Source organism: Carcharhinus amblyrhynchos, chromosome 2 (genome assembly GCF_965287045.1).
Source record: "Carcharhinus amblyrhynchos chromosome 2, sCarAmb.v2.hapA, whole genome shotgun sequence".
Taxonomy (NCBI): Eukaryota; Metazoa; Chordata; class Chondrichthyes; order Carcharhiniformes; family Carcharhinidae; genus Carcharhinus; species Carcharhinus amblyrhynchos.
Genome location: NC_137325.1, coordinates 66,951,298 through 66,964,440, shown reverse-complemented (window position 1 = coordinate 66,964,440; position 13,143 = coordinate 66,951,298). Strand labels below are relative to the sequence as shown.

General features: G+C 43.4%; 1 protein-coding gene across 1 annotated transcript in view; it reads left to right on the top strand.

Annotated features, from left to right (window-relative positions):
• Nucleotides 1–13,143, top strand: part of LOC145355258 (ATP-dependent translocase ABCB1-like) — a 120,554-nt gene that overhangs the window by 53,587 nt on the left and 53,824 nt on the right. Inside the window, exon 15 of the mRNA XM_080207133.1 lies at nucleotides 6,526–6,696. Coding sequence (XP_080063259.1) covers nucleotides 6,526–6,696 — 171 coding nt within the window. The remainder of the gene's footprint in view (nucleotides 1–6,525; nucleotides 6,697–13,143) is intronic.

Here is a 13,143-nt window from a genome sequence, read left to right as displayed (position 1 = left end):
CATACATCAGTTATGACATTATCTATTTTAACCACAGCATTACCATGCTTTCAATTGCATTAGGAACATAAAAACACATAGAAAATAGGAGCAGGAGTAGACCACTCAGCCCTCGGTCTGCTGTGATAATCACTGCGATTATGGCTGATCATCTTCTCATCACAATCCCATACTCTTCCATTGACATCTTTAGTGTTAAGATATATATCTATTTCCTTAAATATATTCATGACTTGATCTCCACAGCTTTCTTCCACATGTTCACTACCTCTGAGAAGATTTCACTTCTTCTCAGTCCAAAATGATCTATCTTATATCCTAACTCTATGACCCCTTGTTCTAGAACATCAGCCAGAGGAAACAACATCCCTACATCCAGTCTGTTCAGCCCTGTCAAATTATATATTTTCAATTAGATCCTGACTCATTCTTTTAAATTCCAGTGAATACAAGCCCTGTAAACCCAATCTCTCCTCATATACCAATCCTGCCATCCCAGCACTCAGTCTGGTAAACTCTGTCTGAGGCAAGTATACTCTTTCTTAAATAAGGAGACCAAAACAGTGCATAATACTTCAGATGTGGTTTCAGTAAGTCCCTGTGCAGCTGCAATAGGGTATGCTTGTTCCTGTACTCAAGCCCTCTTGCAAAAAAGGCCAACATGCAATTAGCCTTCTTAACTGCTTGCTGTACCCACATGCTTGTTTTCTGTGACTGGTGTTCTCAGACATTCTGGTCCCTTTGTATGTCAAAATTTCCATTTAAATAATACTCTGCCATTCTTTTTCTTGTCCTTGGTCCATAGATCTGAGCTTCCATCCCTAAACTTTTGACTTTTCTCTCCATCTTAAAGATATTCTTTAAAACCTAACTCTTTGACCAAGGTTTTGGGCATTAACTTCTTGTCTGTGTATAAAGCATTTTTACAGTTAATGCTCTTTATCAGTGCCTTGGTATATTTTGCTCTGTTAAAGATACCATAAATAGTATCTTTTTTTTCATTCTTGTTGGGTGAAGAACTATTACTCTGCAGGTAAAAGACTAATGACTGACTGAAAGAAGTAGCACCGCTGATTTAAATAGTTTAGCCACGCCACTAGGCAAGTTCTCACTTATCTTATAAAGAAGAATATTTGTTTGCATAAAAATCAGTGATCTGCTGACATTGTTATGTTATCCATGTACCTTTACTGGCTGCTCAAATAACACAGTGGCTTCCATTTAAGATACATTTCATTACTTGAAGTCCTGGTCTTTAGTTCTGCAATTGCATACGGATTAATATATCAGTGTTTTGAACATGATACAGTCATTGCTGGACATTAATTTTGCTTCAATACAATCAGATTCACATTGATTATAGAAAACATGATGGGCCAGATTTTGCTGTGAAAGGCAAACAAAAGAACACCAACCAGTCATCACACTTGCATTTGTCCAAAGGTTTTCTACGGGGTTTTGCATGTTATTGGCAACTAGACATCAAATAATGCAACACTCTCCACAGACTATCTGCGACTGTGTCAACACAGCAACCAACAGTGTGTATCCCAAAACATTCAGATTGAAGAATTATTATAAACCTCACATAATCTGCTAGTGTCAGTTAAGGGTATGGTTGCCGTATTGATACAATTCCAGATGCTCTGAGGAGAGCATTGCATTATTTGGATGTCTGCCTGACAGTGTTGAAGTGGAAATTTTTCTGTTTCTTGACTGTGATAGAGAGACTCAACAAAATTTGTTCCAACCAAATAACTAGTCTTTATTTACAAAAGACTGCATGCAGTAGTGGCAGTAACTTGAGTTCGGAGAGCCGTCGTTACGACTTGCTAATTCCTTCTCAAGTCCCTGCTTACGCAAAGAATCAGTTCAATATTTTACATAATAATTATCAGTTTGTGTGACCAGAGCTTATTCAGGAATTTGACCAGTAGTAGCAGCATAAGCAATGTCATAAGTCATGGTACATCCTGCTGACCTCCTAGAACTCTTTGTCTCATCAGTCATATCTTTATCTTGTCCTTTGATAGAACAGAAGAAGGTCAGTGACTCTTTCATCCCTGACCTTACCTTACTGTACTCATACAGTCCTAGGTTACGTGGAATCAGCCTTATCAGGTCTTGACTTTCTCTGGTCTTATTCATGTCTTAGATTATGCAGAGTCAGTTTTCCTTATCTTGTACCAAATAGTTGACCAATTTTCCCATCATGCCATTACTTCATTCGTACAGCTTCACATTCCCTCCTTTTGTCATATCATGATAACTAGTTAAATAGATATATCCATGACCTGATTAAAAATGCATTTACACACGCAACAAAGCAATCCTATCCCCAGTAGCAGTAGTAGTAGTAGCATGAAGGCCTTAAAGATCCAATCAAATATTCCCAGCCATCCTAACCAACCCGGCGGGTCATAGTCACGAAATTCACGACCAATCTTTGAATTTGATCAGCCTGTCTCTTAATATGGTTGGCCAAGTTGGTGATATTTTCAGAGGCATCTGGGATATAAGTACAGCATTCCTGATCTACAATGGTGCATGTTCCTCCCTGTGAGGCTAACAGATAATCCAAAGCCAGTCGATTTTGTAATGCCACGGTCCAGACAGCCACCAGCTCAGCCGAGACCTTGGCCAGTGCCTGTCCAGTTTCCCTGGCTTCCGCCGCTGTTATGTTTGCCAATTGTTCCATTATAGGCTGTAAAATTGTCAGCCAATATCATCCAGGGTGTTGGGGAAGTACGTGTCCATGAGCTATTGGAGGTTATATTCCATACCTTGGACCAATGAAGAACAAACATACCTTTAGTAGATAGGTTTGCTACTGGTCCTTGTCGCTCAGCTGTAAGGTTGCATCTACTTTGCCTCATCAACTTTCCTTTCCCGATTTACTAAAACATTGGGAACCTCACACGTCATTCGAGGGGATAATAAGGGAGGGTGGAAGCAAGGCATGATTATAAGCAGGCTGGTACCAAGCTGAAAGCCTAGTCATTTCATAGCCAGCCGACTTCCATTCTATCATATCTCCCCCGATCCCTGTTCTGTTTAGACGTAGAATCCATTCAGCTGTCTCTTCAATATGGAATGGGAGGGATTGGAGAGGTATTCCTTCCCTTGAATGGACGGGGATGTGGTTACAAACCCAACACTTACTTACATTCAATTTTTCAGCATACATATATGACATTGGTATTAGGATGCAGTCCCCAGATAATTCGCTTTTTCACTACTGAGTGGCTATTAAATAGTTCAGAAAGTCCAAAAAATATAATGAAGATCTTTATCCTGTGTTTGTATCTGGGTTGAAGACAATCTTCTTGCAATCGGATAGATGTATCCAACTTGAACGTCCTTCAAATTTGGCAGAAGTCGATGTGATCAGTCGTACTTGAAAATGTCCACTCCAGCGTTGTCCTAGTTTCTTTCTGTCCCAGTTCTTCACCAATATGTAGTCTCCGGGTTTGACCACTGGATATCGAGAGGTGGCTGTCCCTGCTGTCTCTGGGAGATTGCTTCAAATAATTCTGCATCTGTTCCCCCATCACATGGAGGTCTATTCCCTCCAGGGTTTTTTTCATGGGCGTCCCAGAGAGTCCTTATTGGCTGTTTGTAGATTATGTCTGTTGCTGACAGTCCAGTCCATGAATGTGGAGTCACTCACATGTGAAACAGTGCCAACGGCAATACCTTTAGCCAATTTATCTCAGTTTCTTCAGTCAATTTAGATCATTTTTCTTATAAAGTCCCATTGGCCCTTTCCACAATTCCTGCTGCCTGCAGGTGATATGCGCAGTGCAGTTGTTCTTTAATTACAAGTCCTTTGCACAATTCAGTATTGATCCGAGCCACAAAATGTGGTCCATTATCTGAGCTCACCATCTTGGGTACCCCAAAACGAGGAATAACTTGTATCAACAGTAATTTCACCACTGTATGTGCAGTATAATTCCTGGTGGGGAAGGCTTCAATCCATTTACTAAACACTTCGATTATTACTAAATAATATTTATAGCAATGTACTTTTGGTAGTTCAATAAAATCAAGCTGTACACAGACAAAAGGGCCATCTGGCAAAGGAATGGTTCCGGGAGGGCATTTAATGCCTTTACCCTTATTATCTCTCATGCAAATGAGGCATCGATGCAGCTGCGTTTGTGCTGCTGTATTCAAATCTGGGTGCCACCAAGTCTTTAGAAGTAGCTGTACCATTCCCTCCTTGCCGAGATGGGCACAAGAATGCAAATAGTCAATAAGCACTGACAATAAAGAATCTGGAATACAAACTTGACCAACTGGAGTAAGCCAGAGGTCCCGTGCCAAGGAGTACAAACACCCCATTGACTTCCATAGTGTGCGCTCAGAATCAGAGGCATCCCTCTGTAAATGTTGAACCTCAGTTATCTCTGGCATGCCCTTTGTTTCTAATGCAGGTACCCGATTTAGAGCCTGATTCTCCCAGTGGGAACAATCACAGAGGCTGATACAACTGCCGTCTTGGTAGCTGAATCAACGCGGGTATTCCCTAATTTCACAGGAGTGTCCCCCTTCATGTGCACAACCCATTTAATAACAACCAATTGACGAGGAAAGGGAGGATTTAGAGGTCAACTCCTCCTCTTCCTACATGTTGCCTGAATAGGGAAACAGTGGCATGCCAGAGCAAGTGGGAGGATCCTCCTGTTGTTTAATCTGATGGGCTAACCCAACATGCCTACCACCCGATGTGTTCTTATCCTTACCCTGTCATTTTCTCTTATGATGCTTCTTATCCCAAAGTTCACATTCCAATTTTAAAGTTTCCCAATCCTTTGATTTCCCTTCCACACATTCATCAATCCTTCTTTTATGTGTGTTATCCCTCCAACTCATTAATAAGGATTGTTCATGGTGCCTAGTCGACTCTTCTTTCCATTTTGAAATTAAAGTTTTCCGCTTGGAACCTGCATTTTTTGTCCAGCTTTTTCTGCTGCAATACAATTTTCCAAGTTCCATGTGTCTCCTAGTGGCCAAATATCTTCACCCAAGTTACTGTTTAGTGCAGCAGATAATCGACGTACATTACCTTCCTGATACTCTGTTCAGGATATTCAGAGCACATAAAAAGCAAAGGAGAATTGCCCCCTGTTTTGTCTAAAATCTGTCCCATAACGTCAGTATACCACGCCCCTGGCAAAAACGGTAATAAAAAGAATTCCTGGTACCGAAATCAAATCACAGGGTCCCTGACCCAAACTAATACCAAAATCAAATTACAGGATCCCTGACCCAAACTAAGCCTGTGTAACTCTGATCCAGGTCTAAAATGAGATCAAGGGGTCCCTAACCTTAGGCTAGCCACAATCGGATCCCTGACCCTAAACACTCTACTCACAGTCCAATTTAAATTTGAATACCGCTACCTGTTAGCATCCTCCGTCAGGGATGAGGGGTCGTAGCATCGATCTGAGAGAAAGAGAGAGACCAAGGTGAATCTTACCGTGTGCCGGCAACCGTCTCTTCCCTCTGGGTCATGGCTTGATCACTTTTTCAGTCCCCCACGGAATTCACTCAGGGATTTGGTTTCTGCTTTGCAGCGCCAAATGTTGAAGTGGCAATTTTCCTGCTTCTGGACTGTGATAGAGAGACTCAACAAAATTTGTTCTGACCAAATAACTAGTCTTTATTTACGAAAGACTGCATGCAGTAGTGGCAGTAACTTGAGTACAGAGAGCCGTCGTTACGACATGTTAACTCCTTCTCAAGTCCCCGCTTACATAAAGAATCAGTTCAATATTTTACAGAATAATTATCAGTCTGTATGACCAGAGCTTATTCAGGAATTCAATCAGTAGTAGTGTCATAAGCAATGTCATAAAACATGGTACAACCTACTGACCTCTTAGAACTCTTTGTCTCATCAGTCATACCTTTATCTTGTGCTTTGATAGGACAGAAGAAGGTCAGTGACTCTTTCATCCCTGACCTTATCTTGTCGTACTCATACAGCCCTAGGGTCTGCGGAGTCAGCCTTATCAGGTCTTGACCTTCTCTGGTCTTATTCATGTCTTAGATTATGCAGAGTCAGTTTTCCTTATTTTGTACCAAATAGTTGACCAATTTTCCCATCATGCCATTACTTCATTCATACAACTTCACAACAGTAACATGCAACACCCTGTGAAAAGTCTTTGGACAAATATAAGTGTAATGAATGGTAGGTGTGCTTTTATTTGCCTTTTAAAATAAACTGATTTGTGCCCTTTTTAGCCTCTTGTGCAATCTTCCCTGCTCGCCACACTAGTCAATTGTCACGGTGATCCGGTGAGACTGTGCCCCTTTGTTCAGAGCAAGTCTTCTAAGTTTTATTTTTCTTTTTTCATTAATGCATTAATAATTCAGCATGGACCGAAGTTCATTAAAAGAAGTCTTCAAGTGAATCAAAGTAATCTTGTAGGTGTCAGATTGTTTCTGTACGTTAGCTTAGGTGGAAGTATTTTTTATCCAATGACATACGCTTTGTGCTTTCACATTTTCCAGAGATTTGACACAATAGTTGGTCAAAGAGGTACCCAGCTGAGTGGTGGACAGAAACAGAGAATTGCTATTGCTCGTGCATTAGTCAGAAATCCAAAGATTCTTCTGCTGGATGAAGCAACATCTGCTCTCGATACCCAAAGTGAATCTGTCGTTCAGGCAGCATTGGATAAAGTAAGTGGGAATGAAAAGAATGGCCACTATTCTCTACTGAAGTTAACTTCAGGAGGCTTAAGGATCAATCTCGCATCACCAAGAGTGAACCAGACTTGCAGAGTCCCAATTCTTTTAACATACTATTGGCACACAGAATCCTAGAATCCCTACAGTGCAGATTAGTTAGCTATGGAAACAGGTAAGTCCATTCAGCCCGTCAAATCAGCACCAACCACAGTTCCATCCAGGCCCTATCCCCGTAACCCTACATATTACCCTTACTAACCCCTTACTTTATCATCGGCAATATATCATGGCCAATAAACTTAACTTGCACATCTTTGGGGTGCGGGAGAAAACTGGAGGAAACCCATGCAGACATGGGGAGAACATGCAAACTCTGCACAGTGACCTGAGGCCGGAATTGAACCCTGGTCCCTGGTGCTGTGAGGCAGCAATGCTAACCACTGTGCCTAGTGATGTATTTAGACAAACTCATGTCTGTTTTCATAGCTAATTATTCCTGGAACATGTCACCAGTCTGTCATCTGAACTTGCAGGGAATGCATTACAGAAAGCTATGGGTCTTGCAGGAACTGCTACCCACTGGGAGTGCAGAGAGGATATGGATTTAATACTTCACTGCCACTATATTGTGTCTCTCCATGCAGGGTACTGCTTCGACACTGAGCAGAGTTTTCAATTTTTAATACAGTGCTGCAGCGGACAGAAAACTGTGTTAAAGTTGCCTGCCTCAATTGTGGTTCTCTCTGCCATGTCGGAAAAAGGAAATCAAGGATCAATGCCATGACGCCATATTGAGTTTTTATTGGGGTGTCATTTTAAAGGCCACCCCAACACAAAAACAGTTTACCTCCCATTCCCATGCACCTCCTCCCATGAAATGCAACCCCCTCCCCCCGCCCCCATCAATGCCAGGGTTCTACAAGGACATGATCCTCTTCCTTTCTGAGCAATGCACTCACTTGAAACTTTCAGGCTGATCTGCCTCTCAGGTGCATGCCATGGAGAGTAGTTGTCATTCACGTTGGCATGCCCTCACATCAACATAAATGGGTAATATAATGGGAGTGGAACGGATTTATCATGCATAGAAGCCTGACAATTAGATTTGTGTTTATTCTAATAGGATTCTGAAGTTCAATGTTGAGAATCCTGTTATGTCACTGGCACAGTTGGGGACAATTTACCATGGCCAGGATGTCTGGGTTTGGTACTTAGCGAGATTAGCAGAGTAAATTTGTGGGGTTATGGGGATAGGGCTTGAGAAGGATAATCTGCTGGAAAGTCAGTGCAAACTTGATGGGTGGAATAGTTTCCTTCTGCTCTGTAGGGATTCTATGAACATGTAAGAATCTAATATGGACTCTTCTCCATAGTTATGTTCTACTGTAAATATGTAGAAAGTAATTTTAACAAAAAAAGTCTTTGTGTAACTTCAACAAGGCTTCAACAAGGGCTAGATTTTGCACTCCTGTTCCCTTTAGGTGTGAACGACAATAGTGATAGGAGCACAAAACGTGTTATATTGGTGCCTATTTCTACCTTGACTAAGCTCTAGGTTATGTGCATTCTTACATCACCAGTGGGCAGTATAAATAGAACATAGAACATAGAACATTACAGCGCAGAACAGGCCCTTCGGCCCACGATGTTGCGCCGACCAGTTACAAAAACAATGACCCACTAGCCTATACCAGTCCCTTTTCGTCCATAAACCTATCCAGAGATCTCTTAAACGCCCCCAAACTAGACGCATCTACAACTGCAGCAGGCAGGGCATTCCAATCCCTCACCACCCGCTGGGTAAAGAACCTACCCCTGACATCCGTCCTGTAGCTACCCCCCCTTAATTTAAAGTCATGCCCCCTCGTGCTAGCTTTCTCCATCCGAGGAAAAAGGCTATCACTATCCACCCTATCTAAACCCCTAATCATCTTATATGTTTCAATAAGATCCCCTCTTAGCCGCCTTCTTCCCAACGAAAACAACCCTAGATCCCTCAGTCTCTCCTCATAGGACCTCCCCACCATACCAGGCAACATCCTAGTAAACCTCCTCTGCACCCTCTCCAACGCCTCCACATCCTTCTTGTAATGCGGGGACCAGAACTGCACACAGTACTCCAAGTGCGGCCGCACTAGAGTAGTGTACAGTTGCAACATTACACTGCGACTCCTAAATTCAATCCCCCTACCAATAAACGCCAAGACACCGTACGCCTTCTTGACAACCTTATCTACTTGATTCCCAACTTTCAGGGATCTATGTACACACACACCTAGATCCCTCTGTTCATCCACACTATTCAAAGTCCTCCCGTTAGCCCTATACTCGACACATCTGTTGCTCCTACCAAAGTGAATTACCTCACACTTCTCCGCATTAAATTCCATCCGCCACCTCTCGGCCCAGCTCTGCAACCTATCTAAGTCTCCCTGCAGACTATGACACCCTTCCTCACAATCTACCACACCTCCAACTTTGGTGTCATCAGCAAATTTACTAATCCACCCAACTATACCCTCATCCAGATCATTAATAAAAATTACAAACAACAGTGGCCCCAAAACAGATCCCTGAGGCACACCACTCGTAACTGCACTCCATGATGAATATTTACCATCCACCACCACCCTCTGTCTCCTATCTGATAGCCAATTCCTGATCCAACTTCCTAGATTACCCACAATCCCATACATCTGCATTTTCTGCATAAGCCTACCATGGTGAACCTTATCGAACGCCTTACTAAAATCCATGTATACCACGTCAACTGCCTTACCCCCATCCACCTCTTTGGTCACCTTCTCAAAAAACTCAATAAGGTTAGTAAGGCACGACCTACCTGCTACAAAACCATGCTGACTATTTCTAATCAATTCATTACACTCCAAATAACTATAAATCCTATCCCTAATAATTTTTTCTAAAACCTTGCCCACAACAGAAGTAAGACTCACCGGTCTATAATTCCCGGCAAAGTCTCTGTTCCCCTTCTTAAACAATGGGACAACATTCGCTATCCTCCAATCCTCCGGGACTACACCAGAGACCAATGACGACCTGAAGATCTGAGCCAGAGGCTCTGCAATCACCTCTCTAGCCTCCCAGAGAATCCTAGGGTAGATCCCATCCGGACCAGGGGACTTATCTATTTTCAGCCCCTCAAGAATTTCCAGCACATCCTCTTTATCAACCGTAATACTTTCTATTTTACACCCCTGCAACCCAATGTCCTCCTCAGCTATATTCATGTCCCCCTGCGTGAACACCGAAGAGAAATATTGGTTCAATACTTCTCCAATCTCCTCCGGTTCCACACACAACTTCCCCCTGCTGTCTGTAACTGGCCCTAATCTTGCCCTGACCAACCTTCTGTTCTTGACATACTTATAGAACGCCTTAGGATTCTCCTTAATCCTATCAGCCAAAGTCTTCTCATGTCCTCTTTTAGCCCTTCTCAACTCACTCTTCAACTCCCTCCTAGCCAATCTAAAGCTTTCTAGTGCACTATCTGAGCCCTCCAATCTCATCCGAACATAAGCCTCCTTTTTCTTTTTAACCATCGACTCAACTCTTTTAGTGCACCACGGTTCCCTAGATCTACCAAATCCACCATGCCTGACAGGGACATACCTATCAAGGACTCGCAGTAGCTGCTCCTTGAAAAAATTCCACATTTCAGATGTTCCCAGTCCCTGCAATCCCCTAATCCAATCCATGCTTCCTAATTCACTCCTGATAGCCTCATAATCGCCCTTACCCCAGCTAAAATTGCTGACCCGAGGTTCACGCCTATCTCTTCCCATCACTAAGGTGAACGTAACCGAATTGTGGTCACTATCACCAAAATGCACACCAACTTCCAAGTCTAGCACCTGGTCTGGCTCATTTCCCAGCACCAAATCCAATATAGCCTCACCTCTAGTTGGCCTGTCTACATACTGAGACAAAAAACCTTCCTGCACGCTTTGTACAAACACTGACCCCTCTAGCGAGCTAGAACTATAGCAACTCCAATCAATATTCGTAAAGTTAAAGTCCCCCATAACAATTACCCTATTACTTTCACTCCTAACCAGGATTGTCTCCGCAATCCTTTCCTCAACCTCTCTAGAACTTTTAGGAGGTCTATAAAAGACTCCCAACAGGGTGACCTCTCCTCTCCTATTTCTAATCTCCGCCCATACTACCTCAACTGACAAGTCCTCATCAAACTTTCTCTCCGACACTGTGATACAGTCCTTGACTAGCAATGCTACCCCACCCCCCCTTCTACCTTCTTCTCTACTCCGACTAAAGCATTTGTACCCCGGAACCTGCAACATCCATTCCTGACCCTGCTCTATCCAAGTCTCAGAAATGGCCACAACATCAAAGTCCCAGGTACTGATCCACGCTGCAAGTTCATCCACTTTATTGCGAATACTCCTCGCATTAAAGTACACGCATTTCAAACCCTGCTCCGCCCCACCCCCACTATGCCGTGCCTTGCATTCCCCAACTATGCCCCCCTCACTTTCACCCCCTTTCCTCACTATCCCTCCCCCCCTCCGAATCAGTTTAAACCTTCCTGCATCGCTTTTGCAAATTTACCCCCCAGGATATTGATTCCCCTCTGGTTCAGGTGTAGACCATCCCTCTTATAGAGGTCCCACCTTCCCCAGAATGAGCCCCAATTGCTCAAGTACCTGAACCTCTCCCTCCTGCACCATCCCCTCAGCCACGAGTTCAAACTTTCCCTCTCCCTATTCCTCTCTAATCTATCCCGTGGCACAGGCAAGAGTCCAGATATAACTACTCTTTCTGACTTCGCCTTGAGTTTCCATCCCAACTCCATAAATCTTTGCTTAATATCCCCTTCCCTTAATCTCCCTATGTCATGTGTCCCCACATGAACTATAACTTGGGGTTGATCTCCCTCTCCCCTAAGAGTCCTGAATACTCTGTCCGATACATCCTGGACCCCAGCCCCTGGTAGGCAACACACCAGCCCAGAGTCCCTACCCTTACCTCCAACTCTCCTATCCGTCCCCATAACCGTGGAGTCCCCAATCACGAGGCCCAATCTCTTACCCCTAACCACCTGAGGCTTGCCAATAGGCTCACCCCCAGAGACCTGCTCCCTTTGGCTATCCCCAGTTGATTTCTCCTCAACTGTAGCCTCCAGGACCGAGAACCTATTTTGGAGGGGAACAGCCCCAGGGGATTGTCCCCCCAACTGCTTTTTGCCCCTCTTCCTGGCAGTGACCCAAGACTTATTCCTAGGAGTGACTATCTCCTTATAACTCCTTTCTATGTCCTGCTCCACTTCCCGAATTATACGGAGCTCCTCTAATTCCCCTTCCAGCTCCTTTACACGCTCCTCCAGAAACTGCAATCTAACACACTTCCCACAAGTAAAATCACCTGAAACACTGTGGGAGTCCCTCACTACATACATCCCACAGGAGATGCAGCTTACAGCCTGAACTGCCATCCCTGAATCAATTACCAGCAGAAAAGTAAAAATATAAAAAAAAAACTTCCCTCACACTTATAATTTAGGTTAGAGGAGGTGGAAGGGTGGGATTCTCTACCAGTGTAGAGAATCGGGAATCCTCTCTGCACTAATTTATAGTGTTAGGGGCACGAGAAAAAAAAAACTACAACTACCGGTAAGCGTCCTAGTGACGACTTCCGGTTTCTAACTAATTTTAAAAAAACCGCCGAAACTCGCGACTTAACACTAAAAATAAAAAGTTAAACGGAATAAACAGAAAATTATACCTTATTTTTGCCTCCTCGCACGCCCAAAAATTGCTGCCTCTCGACTCAGCTCCACAGGAACAATGAGGCCGAGACACGGAGGTAGGTGTTTTTAAACCCGAAAAAAAAACTACAACTACCGGTAAGCGTCCTAGTGACGACTTCCGGTTTCTAACTAATTTTAAAAAAACCGCCGAAACTCGCGACTTAACACTAAAAATAAAAAGTTAAACGGAATAAACAGAAAATTATACCTTATTTTTGCCTCCTCGCACGCCCAAAAATTGCTGCCTCTCGACTCAGCTCCACAGGAACAATGAGGCCGAGACACGGAGGTAGGTGTTTTTAAACCCGAAAAAAAAACTACAACTACCGGTAAGCGTCCTAGTGACGACTTCCGGTTTCTAACTAATTTTACTAATGGTACTCAGTCCAACAATAATCCTTTAGGTAGCAGATCCTTCTGCTGCAATTACACTTATGGTAGTGGTTAGCACCTGTGAAGTGGCCTTTGTGAGACTTGGGCTCAGCTGGCTCCACCTGATACCACCCAATTGAGGCTCAAGGATACAAGCCCCATTGTCTTGTAGACATCTCAGGAGGGAATAAAACTATGGGTGTAAACTCTAACAGAAAATCTGGAGTGGAACACTGTAAGATGGTTGTTCCGGCAGCTCTTGCTGCCAGACTGGT